This window comes from Ranitomeya variabilis, chromosome 8 (assembly GCF_051348905.1).
Source record: "Ranitomeya variabilis isolate aRanVar5 chromosome 8, aRanVar5.hap1, whole genome shotgun sequence".
In the NCBI taxonomy this organism is placed as follows: Eukaryota; Metazoa; Chordata; class Amphibia; order Anura; family Dendrobatidae; genus Ranitomeya; species Ranitomeya variabilis.
The window spans coordinates 154,352,338-154,364,969 of NC_135239.1; the positions used below are offsets into that span (position 1 = coordinate 154,352,338).

A 12,632-nucleotide genomic window follows, 5' to 3' on the forward strand; every position below is an offset into this window, starting at 1 on the left:
GATTTTCATCTTTCCTTCTTTGCTTTCATCAGGGGCAGTGGCCGCAGTCTGCATGAGACTTGGTCACCCCCTCGGTGATGCAACCTCAAGTTTCAGAGTCCAGAAGTTGACGTGATATTACTGAATATCAACGGCGGCTGCAGCCGGGCATCACATGATCCACACTGAGCGAGCAGACATAGCGCCGCTGACAGGTAAACATGAAGAAAGAATGTATTTGAAAAAATACTTGTTTAAATGGTTTCGATTGATGTGCTCAATAAAGATTGTAGTGGACCACCTATTTAACCTGCTAAGAAGCATATTATTTTTATTCAAGAAATACTTCTCATTTAGCAACATTTTTTAAGATACATATTTCTTAAATATCAGGTTCAAGACTTATTTGGTTTATATATATCAACTCATTACCAGCATTAAGATTAAAAAAACAATCATCATTTTTGGTTTAGCATCTTGTTATCTGACTACGGCACAAAGCTTAAAAGGCTGTGGGCAGAGTGTTACGGCCAGCACTGGTGATTCCTGTGGACGAGGCATCTTGTCAGGTATCAGAAATGTGAAAGATTGCAGGAGGGTAGTGAAAAAAAGGAAGAGCTCCATCCTGGACAAATGCTCTCCTGGACAAGCCCGTCGGCCTAAGAAGAAAATATTTGATTTTTAAAGCCATACAGAGAAAATTAACATAATGTCTCTGAACAATTTTCTCTGAAACACACTGGTGTTTTAGAGATGGTATACTTTAAAGATCTGACCAGGGACATAGCCAGAGAGCAGACTAGTCTGGCGCCACTTTCACCCAGCTCTTCTCCCTGCTAGAGGTAACTGCAAGGTCTCTCCAGTGGCCGTATCTTTAAAGTATATCTTCTCTGAAACATGAAGTGTTTCAAAGAACAATATACCTGGCTGCAATCATGCAATTCATGCTGCCCATGGTTTGGGCATCATGAATCAAATGACAGGTTCACTTTTAAATGTGCCAAATTTAACATACGAGTTGTTATTAGTTGTAGCTGTTATTTTATATTTATAGAAATCTATCTTTTCTAAGTTTATATCACCAATTTGTTGTCTTACTTTGTGTCAGAAATGTGCACCCTAATTGTGTTACATGCCAACACATTCCCCTTTCAATACACCATACCCCTTTTCAACTACGCTACACCTCCTTGTCAGATAAGTCATAAAAAGTGTCTAAAACACATCCTAAATATGGTACAATTTGTGGCAAACAGCTTTGTGGTGCAAATTATGCAACAGTTCAAGCACATTTAGAATGTTATACTATATTTTGACTTCATATTTAGTATTGATATTGAAATATATTTTAGAGAGCCCAATGTAATGACAACATCATCTATGAAGATCAACAATTATTTTGATCACTTTTTATTACACTGTTTGGGAGGTAAAAAAACAAAACAAAACATAAATTCTAAATGTATGATTTTTTAGCACTACTCACCAATAGGTATAACTGTCATATTACCTTTATTGTGCAGATTAATACAATCATGAGTATGACATTCTCACCAGATGTCAGTAGCAATCTATCCAATATACACAGGCAAAGATGTCCATAAATTAGGTTATGTGTAATAATGAGAAATTACACAGGTAAAACATATGAAGAAAGAGGGTTGCAAAAAGCCATAGAAAGTCACGACAAAAGCTGAAATCTATCAGTAATAAGCAATCCTACCACTTAGTGAAAAATAATATCAGCTGGTTCAACTGATGGTCTATTAAAAGGTGTCTCATTACCAAGGTGCAAAACAAGAAACATCTCATGATGGGTAAAACAAGTTAGCTGTCTCAAAACCTTTGCAAACTTATTGTTACAAAATACTGATGGCATTGGTTACAGAAGAATTTCTAAACTACTGAAGGTTCCAGTCAGCACTCTTGGTGCCATAATTCTGAAGTGGAAAGAACATAATTTCAATATATACTGACAAAATAGTGCTCCCCACAAGTTTTCAGACAGAGGAGTGAAAAGAATTATCAGAAGAGGCAAGGACCAACTGTGGAGAGCTACAGAAAAATCTGGGATCAGCAAGTGCAATTGTTTCAAAGAAAACTATAAGGGTATGTGTCCATGGTCAGGATGGCCGGCTGTATCGCCGCAGCGGCGAAGCCGCTCGGCGCTAAGCCCCGCCCCCTTTCTGGGACGCGATGATGCCGGATGTGTTAACTGTACACATCCGGGATCATCGCTCTCTCCCATAGCGCCCTGTGATATGCCTTGCGGGGACGCTGCGTCCCCGCAAGGTGTACGGACATGCTGCGATCTGAAAAGACGCGCAGCATGTCCGGAGTCGCAGGGAAGACGGATGCGGGTTTCCACGCATAGTGGACACGGGATTTCCAAAAATCCCCTCCACTATGCTGGAACATCTGGACGCTGCGTGTTTGACGCTGCAGCTCTGCGCAGCGTCAAACACGCAGCGTTTACTGACCGTGGAAACTCACCCTTAGTAATGCACTCAACCTCCATGTCCTGTATGCAAACTAACCACGCAAGACTCCACTGCTGAACAAAAAGGATGTTCAAGCACGTTTAAAGTTTGCTCAAAAACATTTAAACAAAACTGTGAAATACTGGGAGAATAAAGTTTGGTTAGATGAGATCAAACTTGAACTCTTTCGATGTCATAATACACACCATTAGGGTTGAGCGAAACGGGTCGGCCATTTTCAGAAGTCGCCGACTTTTGGCAAAGTCGGGTTTCATGAAACCCGACCCGACCCCTGTGTGGGGTCGGCCATGAGGTCGGCGATCTTCTGAATCTGGTATCGGAATTCCGATACCGAGTTCCGATATGTTTGCGATATCGGAAATCGGTATCGGAACCCACATTTAAGTGTAAAATAAAGAATTAAAATAAAAAATATTGATATACTCACCTCTCCGACGCAGCCTGGACATCGCCGCTGGTAACCGGCATCTTCCGTTCCTAAGAATGGCGCTTGAAAGACCTTTCGATGACGTCACGGCTTGTGATTGGTCGCGGCCGCCCACGTGACCGCTCAGCGACCAATCACAAAGCCGTGACGTAATTTTCAGGTCCTAAATTCCTCATTCTAGGAATTTAGGACATGAGAATTACGTCACGGCTTTGTGATTGGTCGCTGAGCGGTCACGTGGGCCGCCGCGACCAATCACAAGCCGTGACGTCATCGAAAGGTCCTTCACGCGCTCATTCTTAAGAAGGAAGGCTGCCGGAAAGAAGCAGGGCGCGTCCGAGGGTGAGTATATACCTAATAGGAATATACTCACCCTCGGCTTCTTTCCGGCAGCCTTCCTTCTTAAGAATGAGCGCGTGAAGGACCTTTCGATGACGTCACGGCTTGTGATTGGTCGCGGCGGCCCACGTGACCGCTCAGCGACCAATCACAAAGCCGTGACGTAATTCTCATGTCCTAAATTCCTAGAATGAGGAATTTAGGACCTGAAAATTACGTCACGGCTTTGTGATTGGTCGCTGAGCGGTCACGTGGGCGGCCGCGACCAATCACAAGCCGTGACGTCATCGAAAGGTCTTTCAAGCACCATTCTTAGGAACGGAAGATGCCGGTTACCAGCAGCGATGTCCAGGCTGCGTCGGAGAGGTGAATATATCAATATTTTTTATTTTAATTCTTTATTTTACACTTAAATATGGATCCCAGGGCCTGAAGGAGAGTTTCCTCTCCTTCAGACCCTGGGAACCATAGTATCCCATTGCACTGCATTGGGTTTCGTGTTTCGGCCGACCCCGACTTTTTTATAGGATCGGCCGATTTCACTTGACCCGACTTTTGAGAAAGTCGGGTTTCGTGAAACCCGACCCGATCCTATAAAAATAAAAGTCGCTCAACCCTACACACCATGTTTAGAAGTCAAAAGGCACTTGCATATCACCACCAAAAGCAGTATACCAGCAGTGAAGTTTAAGGGTGGCAAACTTCATACAATTGAATGAAGGATGAATAGACAAATGTATGAAAAAAATTTTGATAAAAAATCTGATGCCATCTACCAGGATGATGAAGATGAAACGAGGGTGGACATTTCAGCCAGACAATAATACCAAACACACAACCAAGGAAATACTTAATTGGTGTCAGAGAAAGAAAATGAAGCTGCTAAAATTATGCAGCCAATCAACTGACCTGAATCCAATAGAAAATTTATGGAAGGTCAGAATTCATAGGAGCCCACGGAACCTTCAGGATTTGAAGAATGTTTTGGGGATGAATGAGCCAAAATCACACCTAGGCAATGAATGCCACTGGGTTATCCAAACAGGAGGCATCTTGAAGCTGTCATCACCAAGAAAGACTTTTGTACAAAGTATTAAATGCATTTCTGTAAGCGTGTTCAATACTTTTTCCCTGTGTCATTTTTCATTATTACAAGTGACTTAATATATGGACATACAGTTGTGTGAAATATTGTTTGCCCCCTTCCTATTCCTTTGAATGGTTGTCATACTTAACCCCTTCCCAACCTTTGACGCAGCGTATGCGTCATGAAAACCTGTGCCAATCCGACCTGTGCCAATCCAACGCAGCATATGCGTCAGGGTCGGATCGCGCTACTGCAGGTCGGGTGAAAGGGACAGGGGGAGTGGTACTTGAGCCCAGGGGGGTGGCTTCGCCCCTCCGTGGCTACGATCGCTCTGATTGGCTGTTGAAAGTGATGTTTCACTTTCAATCAGAGCAATCCTAATATTTTACCAATGAAAATTGGTGAAATATTACAATCCAGCCATGGCCGATGCTGCAATATCATTGGCCATGGCTGGAGACCGCGATCTGCCTCCACCGCCGCCACCGATCCACCGCCCCCATTGTTGTGAACTCTATTTTTAGGCTCCCTCTGGTGGTCACAAGCGGTACTGTGTAGTGTTGTCTTTCTGCAGGTTGGCTGCATCAGCTGGTTCATTATCCTTGGTTGGTTTCCTATTTAGCTCACCTGGATACTCAGTTCCTTGCCTGCTATCAATGTATTCAGTGCTCTTCAGATTCCTTGTGATTACCTTGCTCCCAGCCTCTACAAGACAAGCTAAGTTTTTGTCCGTTCATTTTTTGATTATCAGCATTCATCATGTTTCTTGTCCAGCTTGCTAAGATGTGATCTCCTCGCTTGCTGGTTGCTCTAGGGGACTGAGTTTCTCCCCCCACACCGTTAGTTGGTGCGGGGGTTCTTGAAATCTCAGTGTGGATATTTTGTAAGGGTTTTTTACTGACCGCACAGACCCCTTTACTATTTTCTGCTATCTAGTATTAGTGGGCCTCATTTGCTGAATCTGTTTTCACCCCTGTGTATGTGCCTTCCTCTTACCTCACCGTTCTTATTTGTTGGGGGCTTCTATATCTTTGGGGATTATTTCTCTGGAGGCAAGAGAGGTCTTTCTTTCTCTCTAGGGGTAGTTAGTTCCTCAGGCTGGCTCGAGACATCTAGGATTTTTAGGCACGTTCACCGGCTACTTCTAGTGTGTTTGGATAGGTTCAGATTTGCGGTCAGTCCAGTTTGCCACCTCCCTAGAGCTTGTCCTATGTTTGTTACTTAGCTGGAGTAATTCGTGATCCTCAACCACTAAGGATCATAACAGTATAGCAGGCCAAAAAAGTGTTTAATGCATCGCAGAAGTGGGATAAAAAGAAGACCTGAGTACATTTTTTTTTTTTTCCTCCCGCTTTTCCTTTGCTGCAGTCTGTTTAGCTTCTTTCATCCCCTTGAACTCTGGGTGGTTTTGAGCTCAGCTGCAGACATGAATGTTCGGACTCTGACTTCTAGTGTGGATCATCTTACTGCACGGGTGCAAAGTATTCAGGATTTTGTTATTCATAGCCCTATGTCAGAACCAAAGATACCCATTCCTGAGTTGTTTTCTGGAGATAGATCTAGGTTTCAGAATTTTAAGAATAATTGTAAGTTATTTCTGTCTCTGAGACCTCGTTCCTCTGGTGATTCCGCTCAGCAAGTTAAAATTGTTATCTCCTTGTTGCGTAGCGACCCTCAAGATTGGGCTTTCTCTCTGGCGCCAGGAGATCCTGCATTGCTTAATGTAGATGCATTTTTTCTGGCTCTTGGACTGCTTTATGAGGAGCCTAATCTTGAGAATCAGGCAGAAAAAGCGTTGCTGGCTATCTCTCAAGGTCAGGATGAAGCAGAGGTGTATTGTCAAAAATTTCAGAAATGGTCGGTGCTTACTCAATGGAATGAGTGTGCCCTGGCTGCAAATTTCAGAGGTCTTTCTGAGGCCGTTAAGAATGTTATGGTGGGGTTTCCCACCCCTACAAGTCTGAGTGATTCTATGGCTTTAGCCATTCAGGTTGATCGGCGTTTGCGGGAGCGCAAATCTGCTCATCCTTTGGCGGTATTTTCTGAACAGAGACCTGAGTCTATGCAATGTGACCGAACTCTGACCAGAATTGAGCGACAAAGTCATAGACGTCAAAATGGGTTGTGCTTTTACTGTGGTGATTCTACTCATGTTATCTCAGCATGTTCTAAACGTTTAAAAAAAATCGCTAAACCTGTCACCATTGGTACGATACAGCCTAAATTTATTTTGTCTGTTACTTTGATTTGTTCTTTGTCGTCCTACTCGGTTATGGCTTTTGTGGATTCGGGTGCTGCCCTGAATCTGATGGATTTGTCATTTGCCAGGCGCTGTGGTTTTGTCCTGGAGCCTTTGGAATTTCCTATTCCTCTGAGGGGAATTGATGCTACGCCATTGGCTGAGAATAAGCCTCAGTATTGGACGCAAATGACCATGTGCATGACTCCCGTACATCAGGAGGTGATTCGCTTTCTCATTCTGCATAATTTGCATGATGTTGTCGTTTTGGGTCTGCCATGGCTGCAGGCTCATAATCCAGTTTTAGATTGGAAAGCTATGTCTGTGTCAAGTTGGGGTTGTCAGGGAATTCATGGCGATACTCCGTTGGTGTCTATTGCTTCTTCCACTCCTTCTGAGATCCCTGAGTTCTTGTCAGACTACCAGGATGTATTTGATGAGCCCAGGTCCAGTGCCCTGCCCCCTCATAGGGATTGTGACTGTGCTATAAATTTAATTCCTGGTAGTAAATTCCCTAAGGGACGACTTTTTAATTTGTCTATACCAGAGCATGCCGCGATGCGGAGTTATATAAAGGAGTCTTTGGAGAAGGGACATATTCGCCCATCCTCTTCCCCTCTTGGTGCAGGATTTTTTTTTGTGGCCAAGAAGGACGGTTCTTTGAGACCTTGTATAGATTACCGTCTTCTGAATAAAATCACAGTCAAATTTCAGTATCCTTTGCCACTATTGTCTGATTTGTTTGCTCGGATTAAGGGGGTCAGTTGGTTCACTAAGATAAATCTCCGTGGTGCGTATAACCTTGTGCGCATTAAGCAGGGAGATGAATGGAAAACAGCATTTAATACGCCCGAAGGCCATTTTGAGTACTTAGTGATGCCTTTTGGACTCTCTAATGCTCCTTCTGTGTTTCAGTCCTTCATGCATGACATCTTCCGAGAATATCTGGATAAATTTATGATTGTGTATCTGGATGACATTTTGGTCTTTTCTGATGATTGGGAGTCCCATGTGAAGCAGGTCAGGATGGTGTTTCAGGTCCTGCGTGCTAATGCTTTATTTGTGAAGGGCTCAAAATGCCTCTTCGGAGTACAGAAGGTCTCCTTTTTGGGTTTTATTTTTTCTCCTTCTACTGTGGAGATGGACCCAGTCAAGGTCCAGGCTATTCATGACTGGACTCAGCCTACGTCTGTTAAGAGTCTTCAGAAGTTCTTGGGTTTCGCTAATTTTTACCGTCGTTTCATTGCTAATTTTTCTAGCGTGGTTAAACCTTTGACGGATTTGACCAAGAAGGGTTCTGATGTGACTAATTGGTCTCCTGCGGCCGTGGAGGCCTTTCGGGAACTGAAGTACCGGTTTTCTTCAGCTCCAGTCTTATGTCAACCAGATGTCTCTCTGGTCGAGGTTGATGCTTCTGAGATTGGAGCAGGGGCTGTTTTGTCGCAGAGAAGCTCTGATGGCTCTGTGATGAAGCCATGTGCTTTCTTTTCAAGAAAGTTTTCGCCTGCCGAGCGGAATTATGATGTTGGTAATCGGGAGTTGTTGGCTATGAAGTGGGCATTTGAGGAGTGGCGTCATTGGCTCGAAGGAGCTAAACATCGTGTGGTGGTCTTGACTGATCACAAAAACCTGATTTACCTCGAATCTGCCAAGCGCCTGAATCCTAGACAGGCTCGTTGGTCGCTGTTTTTCTCCCGTTTCAACTTCGTGGTCTCATACCTGCCTGGTTCGAAGAACGTGAAGGCTGATGCACTTTCTAGGAGTTTTGTGCCTGACTCTTTGGGAGTTTCTGAGCCGGCTGGTATTCTCAGAGAGGGAGTGATTTTGTCTGCCATTTCCCCAGATTTGCGACGAGTGCTGCAGAAATTTCAGGCGGATAGACCTGACTGTTGTCCACCAGAGAGACTGTTTGTCCCAGATAGATGGACCAGCAGAGTTATTTCCGAGGTTCATTCTTCGGTGTTGGCGGGTCATCCTGGGATTTTTGGTACCAGAGATTTGGTGGCTAGGTCCTTCTGGTGGCCTTCCTTGTCGCGGGATGTGCGTTCCTTTGTGCAGTCTTGTGGGATTTGTGCTCGGGCTAAGCCTTGCTGTTCTCGTGCCAGCGGTTTGCTTTTGCCTTTGCCTGTCCCGAAAAGGCCTTGGACGCACATTTCCATGGATTTTATTTCGGATCTTCCAGTATCTCAGAAAATGTCTGTCATCTGGGTGGTGTGTGATCGTTTTTCCAAGATGGTCCATTTGGTGCCCTTGCCTAAGTTGCCTTCTTCCTCCGATTTGGTTCCTCTATTTTTTCAGAATGTGGTTCGCTTGCACGGCATTCCTGAAAATATTGTGTCTGATAGAGGATCCCAGTTTGTGTCCAGGTTTTGGCGGACTTTTTGTGCTAAGATGGGCATTGATTTATCTTTTTCGTCGGCCTTCCATCCTCAGACTAATGGCCAAACCGAGCGAACTAATCAGACGTTGGAAACTTATTTGAGATGTTTTGTTTCTGCTGATCAAGATGATTGGGTGACTTTTTTGCCATTGGCCGAGTTTGCCCTTAATAATCGGGCTAGTTCTGCTACTTTGGTTTCGCCTTTTTTCTGCAATTCTGGTTTCCATCCTCGTTTTTCCTCGGGTCAGGTTGAGTCTTCTGACTGTCCTGGGGTGGATTCTGTGGTGGATAGGTTGCAGCAGATTTGGAACCATGTGGTGGACAATTTGAGGTTGTCACAGGAGAAGGCTCAGCGCTTTGCCAACCGCCGCTACGGTGTGGGTCCCCGACTTCGTGTTGGGGATTTGGTGTGGCTGTCTTCTCGGTATGTTCCTATGAAGGTCTCCTCTCCTAAATTCAAGCCTCGCTTCATCGGTCCTTATAAGATCTTGGAAATCCTTAACCCGGTGTCTTTTCGTTTGGATCTCCCAGCATCGTTTGCCATTCAAAATGTGTTCCATAGGTCTTTGTTGCGGAGGTATGTGGTACCTGTGGTTCCTTCTGTTGAGCCTCCTGCTCCGGTGCTGGTCGAGGGAGAATTGGAGTATGTGGTGGAGAAGATTTTGGATTCTCGTATCTCTAGACGGAGGCTTCAGTATTTGGTGAAGTGGAAGGGCTATGGCCAGGAGGATAATTCCTGGGTTGTCGCCTCTGATGTTCATGCGGCCGATTTGGTTCGTGCCTTCCACGCGGCTCATCCTGTTCGCCCTGGGGGTCTTGATGAGGGTTCGGTGACCCCTCCTCAAGGGGGGGACTGTTGTGAACTCTATTTTTAGGCTCCCTCTGGTGGTCACAAGTGGTACTGTGTAGTGTTGTCTTTCTGCAGGTTGGCTGCATCAGCTGGTTCATTATCCTTGGTTGGTTTCCTATTTAGCTCTCCTGGATACTCAGTTCCTTGCCTGCTATCAATGTATTCAGTGCTCTTCAGATTCCTTGTGATTACCTTGCTCCCAGCCTCTCCAAGACAAGCTAAGTTTTTGTCCGTTCATTTTTTGATTATCAGCATTCATCATGTTTCTGGGCTCTCTGAAGCAGGTCTTCGTAGGACCTCAAGTCACCCATGATATGGCGCTCCAACTGCTGACATTGACTCAGGGTTCGACCATGGTCAGCCACTTTGCCATTCTCTTCCGGACTTTAGCGTCTGAGTTGGAGTGGTCAGATAAAACCCTCATCCCAGTATTTTGGAGGGGGCTGGCTGACCATGTGAAGGACGCATTGGCCACTAGGGAGATTCCCGCTACACTGGAGGAGCTCATATCTATATCAACTCGCATAGACCTTCGTTTTCACGAGCGAGGGTTGGAGCGAGCCCAGTGTAAGCAGAGGTTTCGGATGGCTCCCACCTTCGCCAGACCTTTGGAATCTCCGGTCCAGGCACTCGAGTCACATGAGGCCATAGGGGGGTCGCGAGCGGGGTCTAAGTCCCAGGCCGCTCGTGCCCTTAAGGTCTGTCATGTTTGCCGGCAGTCCGGATATCGTGTCGTGGACTCTGGGGCGGAGGGTAATTTTATGTCATCCGCTTTCGCTCAGCGACACGCAATACCCCTGGTGATGCTCGCCAAGCCAATAACCATTCGAGTGGTAAATGGGTCGACACTACCTTCACAGATTACACACCAAACCATCCCTTTCACTCTTTCTGTATCTCCATCACATCAGGAGATTATTTCTCTTTTGGTCCTTCCTGAGGGAGTTGATGAGGTCCTGTTGGGGATACCCTGGCTTCGTTTTCATTCTCCTCATATAGAGTGGTCCTCAGGGAAAATTTTTGGGATGGAGTAAATCCTGTGAGGGTAGATGTCAGAGGGAGTGCGTTCAGGTTGCTACAACTGAGGTACCCGCAGATCTTTCCTCTCTCCCCAAGCACTATTGGCCTTATGCGGACGTGTTCTCCAAAAGGGCTGCGGAGACCCTTCCGCCTCACCGCCCCTATGACTGTCCTATCGATCTCTTGCCTGGTGCTGAGCCTCCCCGGGGTCGAGTCTATCCGTTATCTCTCCCGGAGACGGAGGCAATGTCTCAGTATATCCAAGAGAATCTGGCAAGGGGTTTTATTAGGAAGTCAGTGTCACCTGCAGGGGCTGGGTTCTTCGTGCAGAAGAAGAGTGGAGAATTACGTCCATGCATTGACTACAGGGGTCTTAACGCCATCACCGTTAAAAACAAGTACCCAATACCCCTGATATCTGAGCTCTTTGATAGGCTACAGGGAGCAAGGGTATTTACTAAATTAGATCTGCAGGGTGCTTATAACCTGATTCGCATCCGTGAGGGGGACGAGTGGAAGACGGCTTTTAACACCAGGGATGGGCACTATGAATATCTGATGATGCCCTTCGGGCTCTGTAATGCCCCAGCCATTTTCCAAGACTTTGTGAACGACATCTTCTGGGAGATGCTCACCACCTCGGTCGTAGTCTATCTGGATGATATTCTCATCTACTCTACAGATATTGACTCCCACCGGAGAGATGTTCGCAAAGTCTTCGACCTCTTACGGGCAAACTCCCTCTACGCCAAGTTGGAGAAGTGTGTGTTTGAGCAGGAGTCCTTGCCATTCCTTGGTTATATCATCTCTGCCCAGGGTTTGGCTATGGATCCTGCCAAACTACAGGCTTTGATGGACTGGCAGGAGCCCCATTCACTTAAAGCGGTGCAGCGCTTTATGAGGTTCATCAATTACTATCCCCAGTTCATTCCACACTTTTCAACTTTGGTAGCTCCCTTGGTTGCCCTCACCAAGAAGGGAGCAAATCCCAAGTTGTGGTCGGAGGATGTCTCCAAGGCACTCCTTTTGATTAAGTCACACTTCAATAGCGCTCCTATTCTACATCTCCCCGATGTAGATAAGCCATTTATAATGGAGGTGGATGCCTCATCCATTGTTGCTGGAGTAGTCCTTTTCCAAAAGGATGCTCAAGGTCGGAAGCATCCTTGCTTCTTCTTCTCCAAGACCTTTACACCAGCGGAGAGGAATTATTCCATCGGAGACAGGGAGTTGCTAGCAATGAAGTTGGCTTTTTCTGAGTGGAGACACCTCTTGGAGGGAGCTCGCTTTCCCTTCCAAGTATTCACCGACCACAAAAACTTGGTGTACATACAGTCGGCCCAGTGGCTGAATTCTCACCAGGCCAGATGGTCCCTGTTCTTCTCCCTGTTCCATTTTACTCTCCATTTTCTCTCTGGGGAGAGGAACATTCATGCCGACGCTCTCTCCCACTCCGTAGTGTCATCTGAGGAGGAGGATGAGGAGCCTCGGCTTATTGTCCCCTCTGAAAGCCTGAGAACTGTGGCCCCGGTTTCACTAGAGTCCGTGCCCCCGGGCAAGACTTTCGTACCAGCGAATTTGCGACCGGAGGTTCTCTCTTGGGCTCACTCGTCCAGAGTGGGTGGACATTTTGGAACCAAGAGGACATCTGAGCTTTTGGCGAGGACGTACTGGTGGCCGCATATGGCCCGTGACGTCGGGGACTATATTCGGGCGTGTGTCTCCTGCGCCCAGAATCGGTCTTCACGGCAACAGCCTGCTGGGTTACTTTGCCCCATGCCGGTGGCAGACAGGCCCTGGGAGATGGTCG

The 12,632-nt window shown here is 46.1% G+C and overlaps 1 protein-coding gene across 1 annotated transcript in view; it reads right to left on the minus strand.

Moving 5' to 3' along the window:
• Positions 1–283: 283 nt before the first annotated feature.
• The window catches only part of LOC143788465 (cytochrome P450 2D15-like), a 74,400-nt gene continuing 62,051 nt past the window's right edge, over positions 284–12,632 (minus strand). Inside the window, exon 9 of the mRNA XM_077278158.1 lies at positions 284–638. Within this exon, the coding sequence (XP_077134273.1) occupies positions 460–638 (179 nt within the window). The 3' untranslated portion in view covers positions 284–459. The remainder of the gene's footprint in view (positions 639–12,632) is intronic.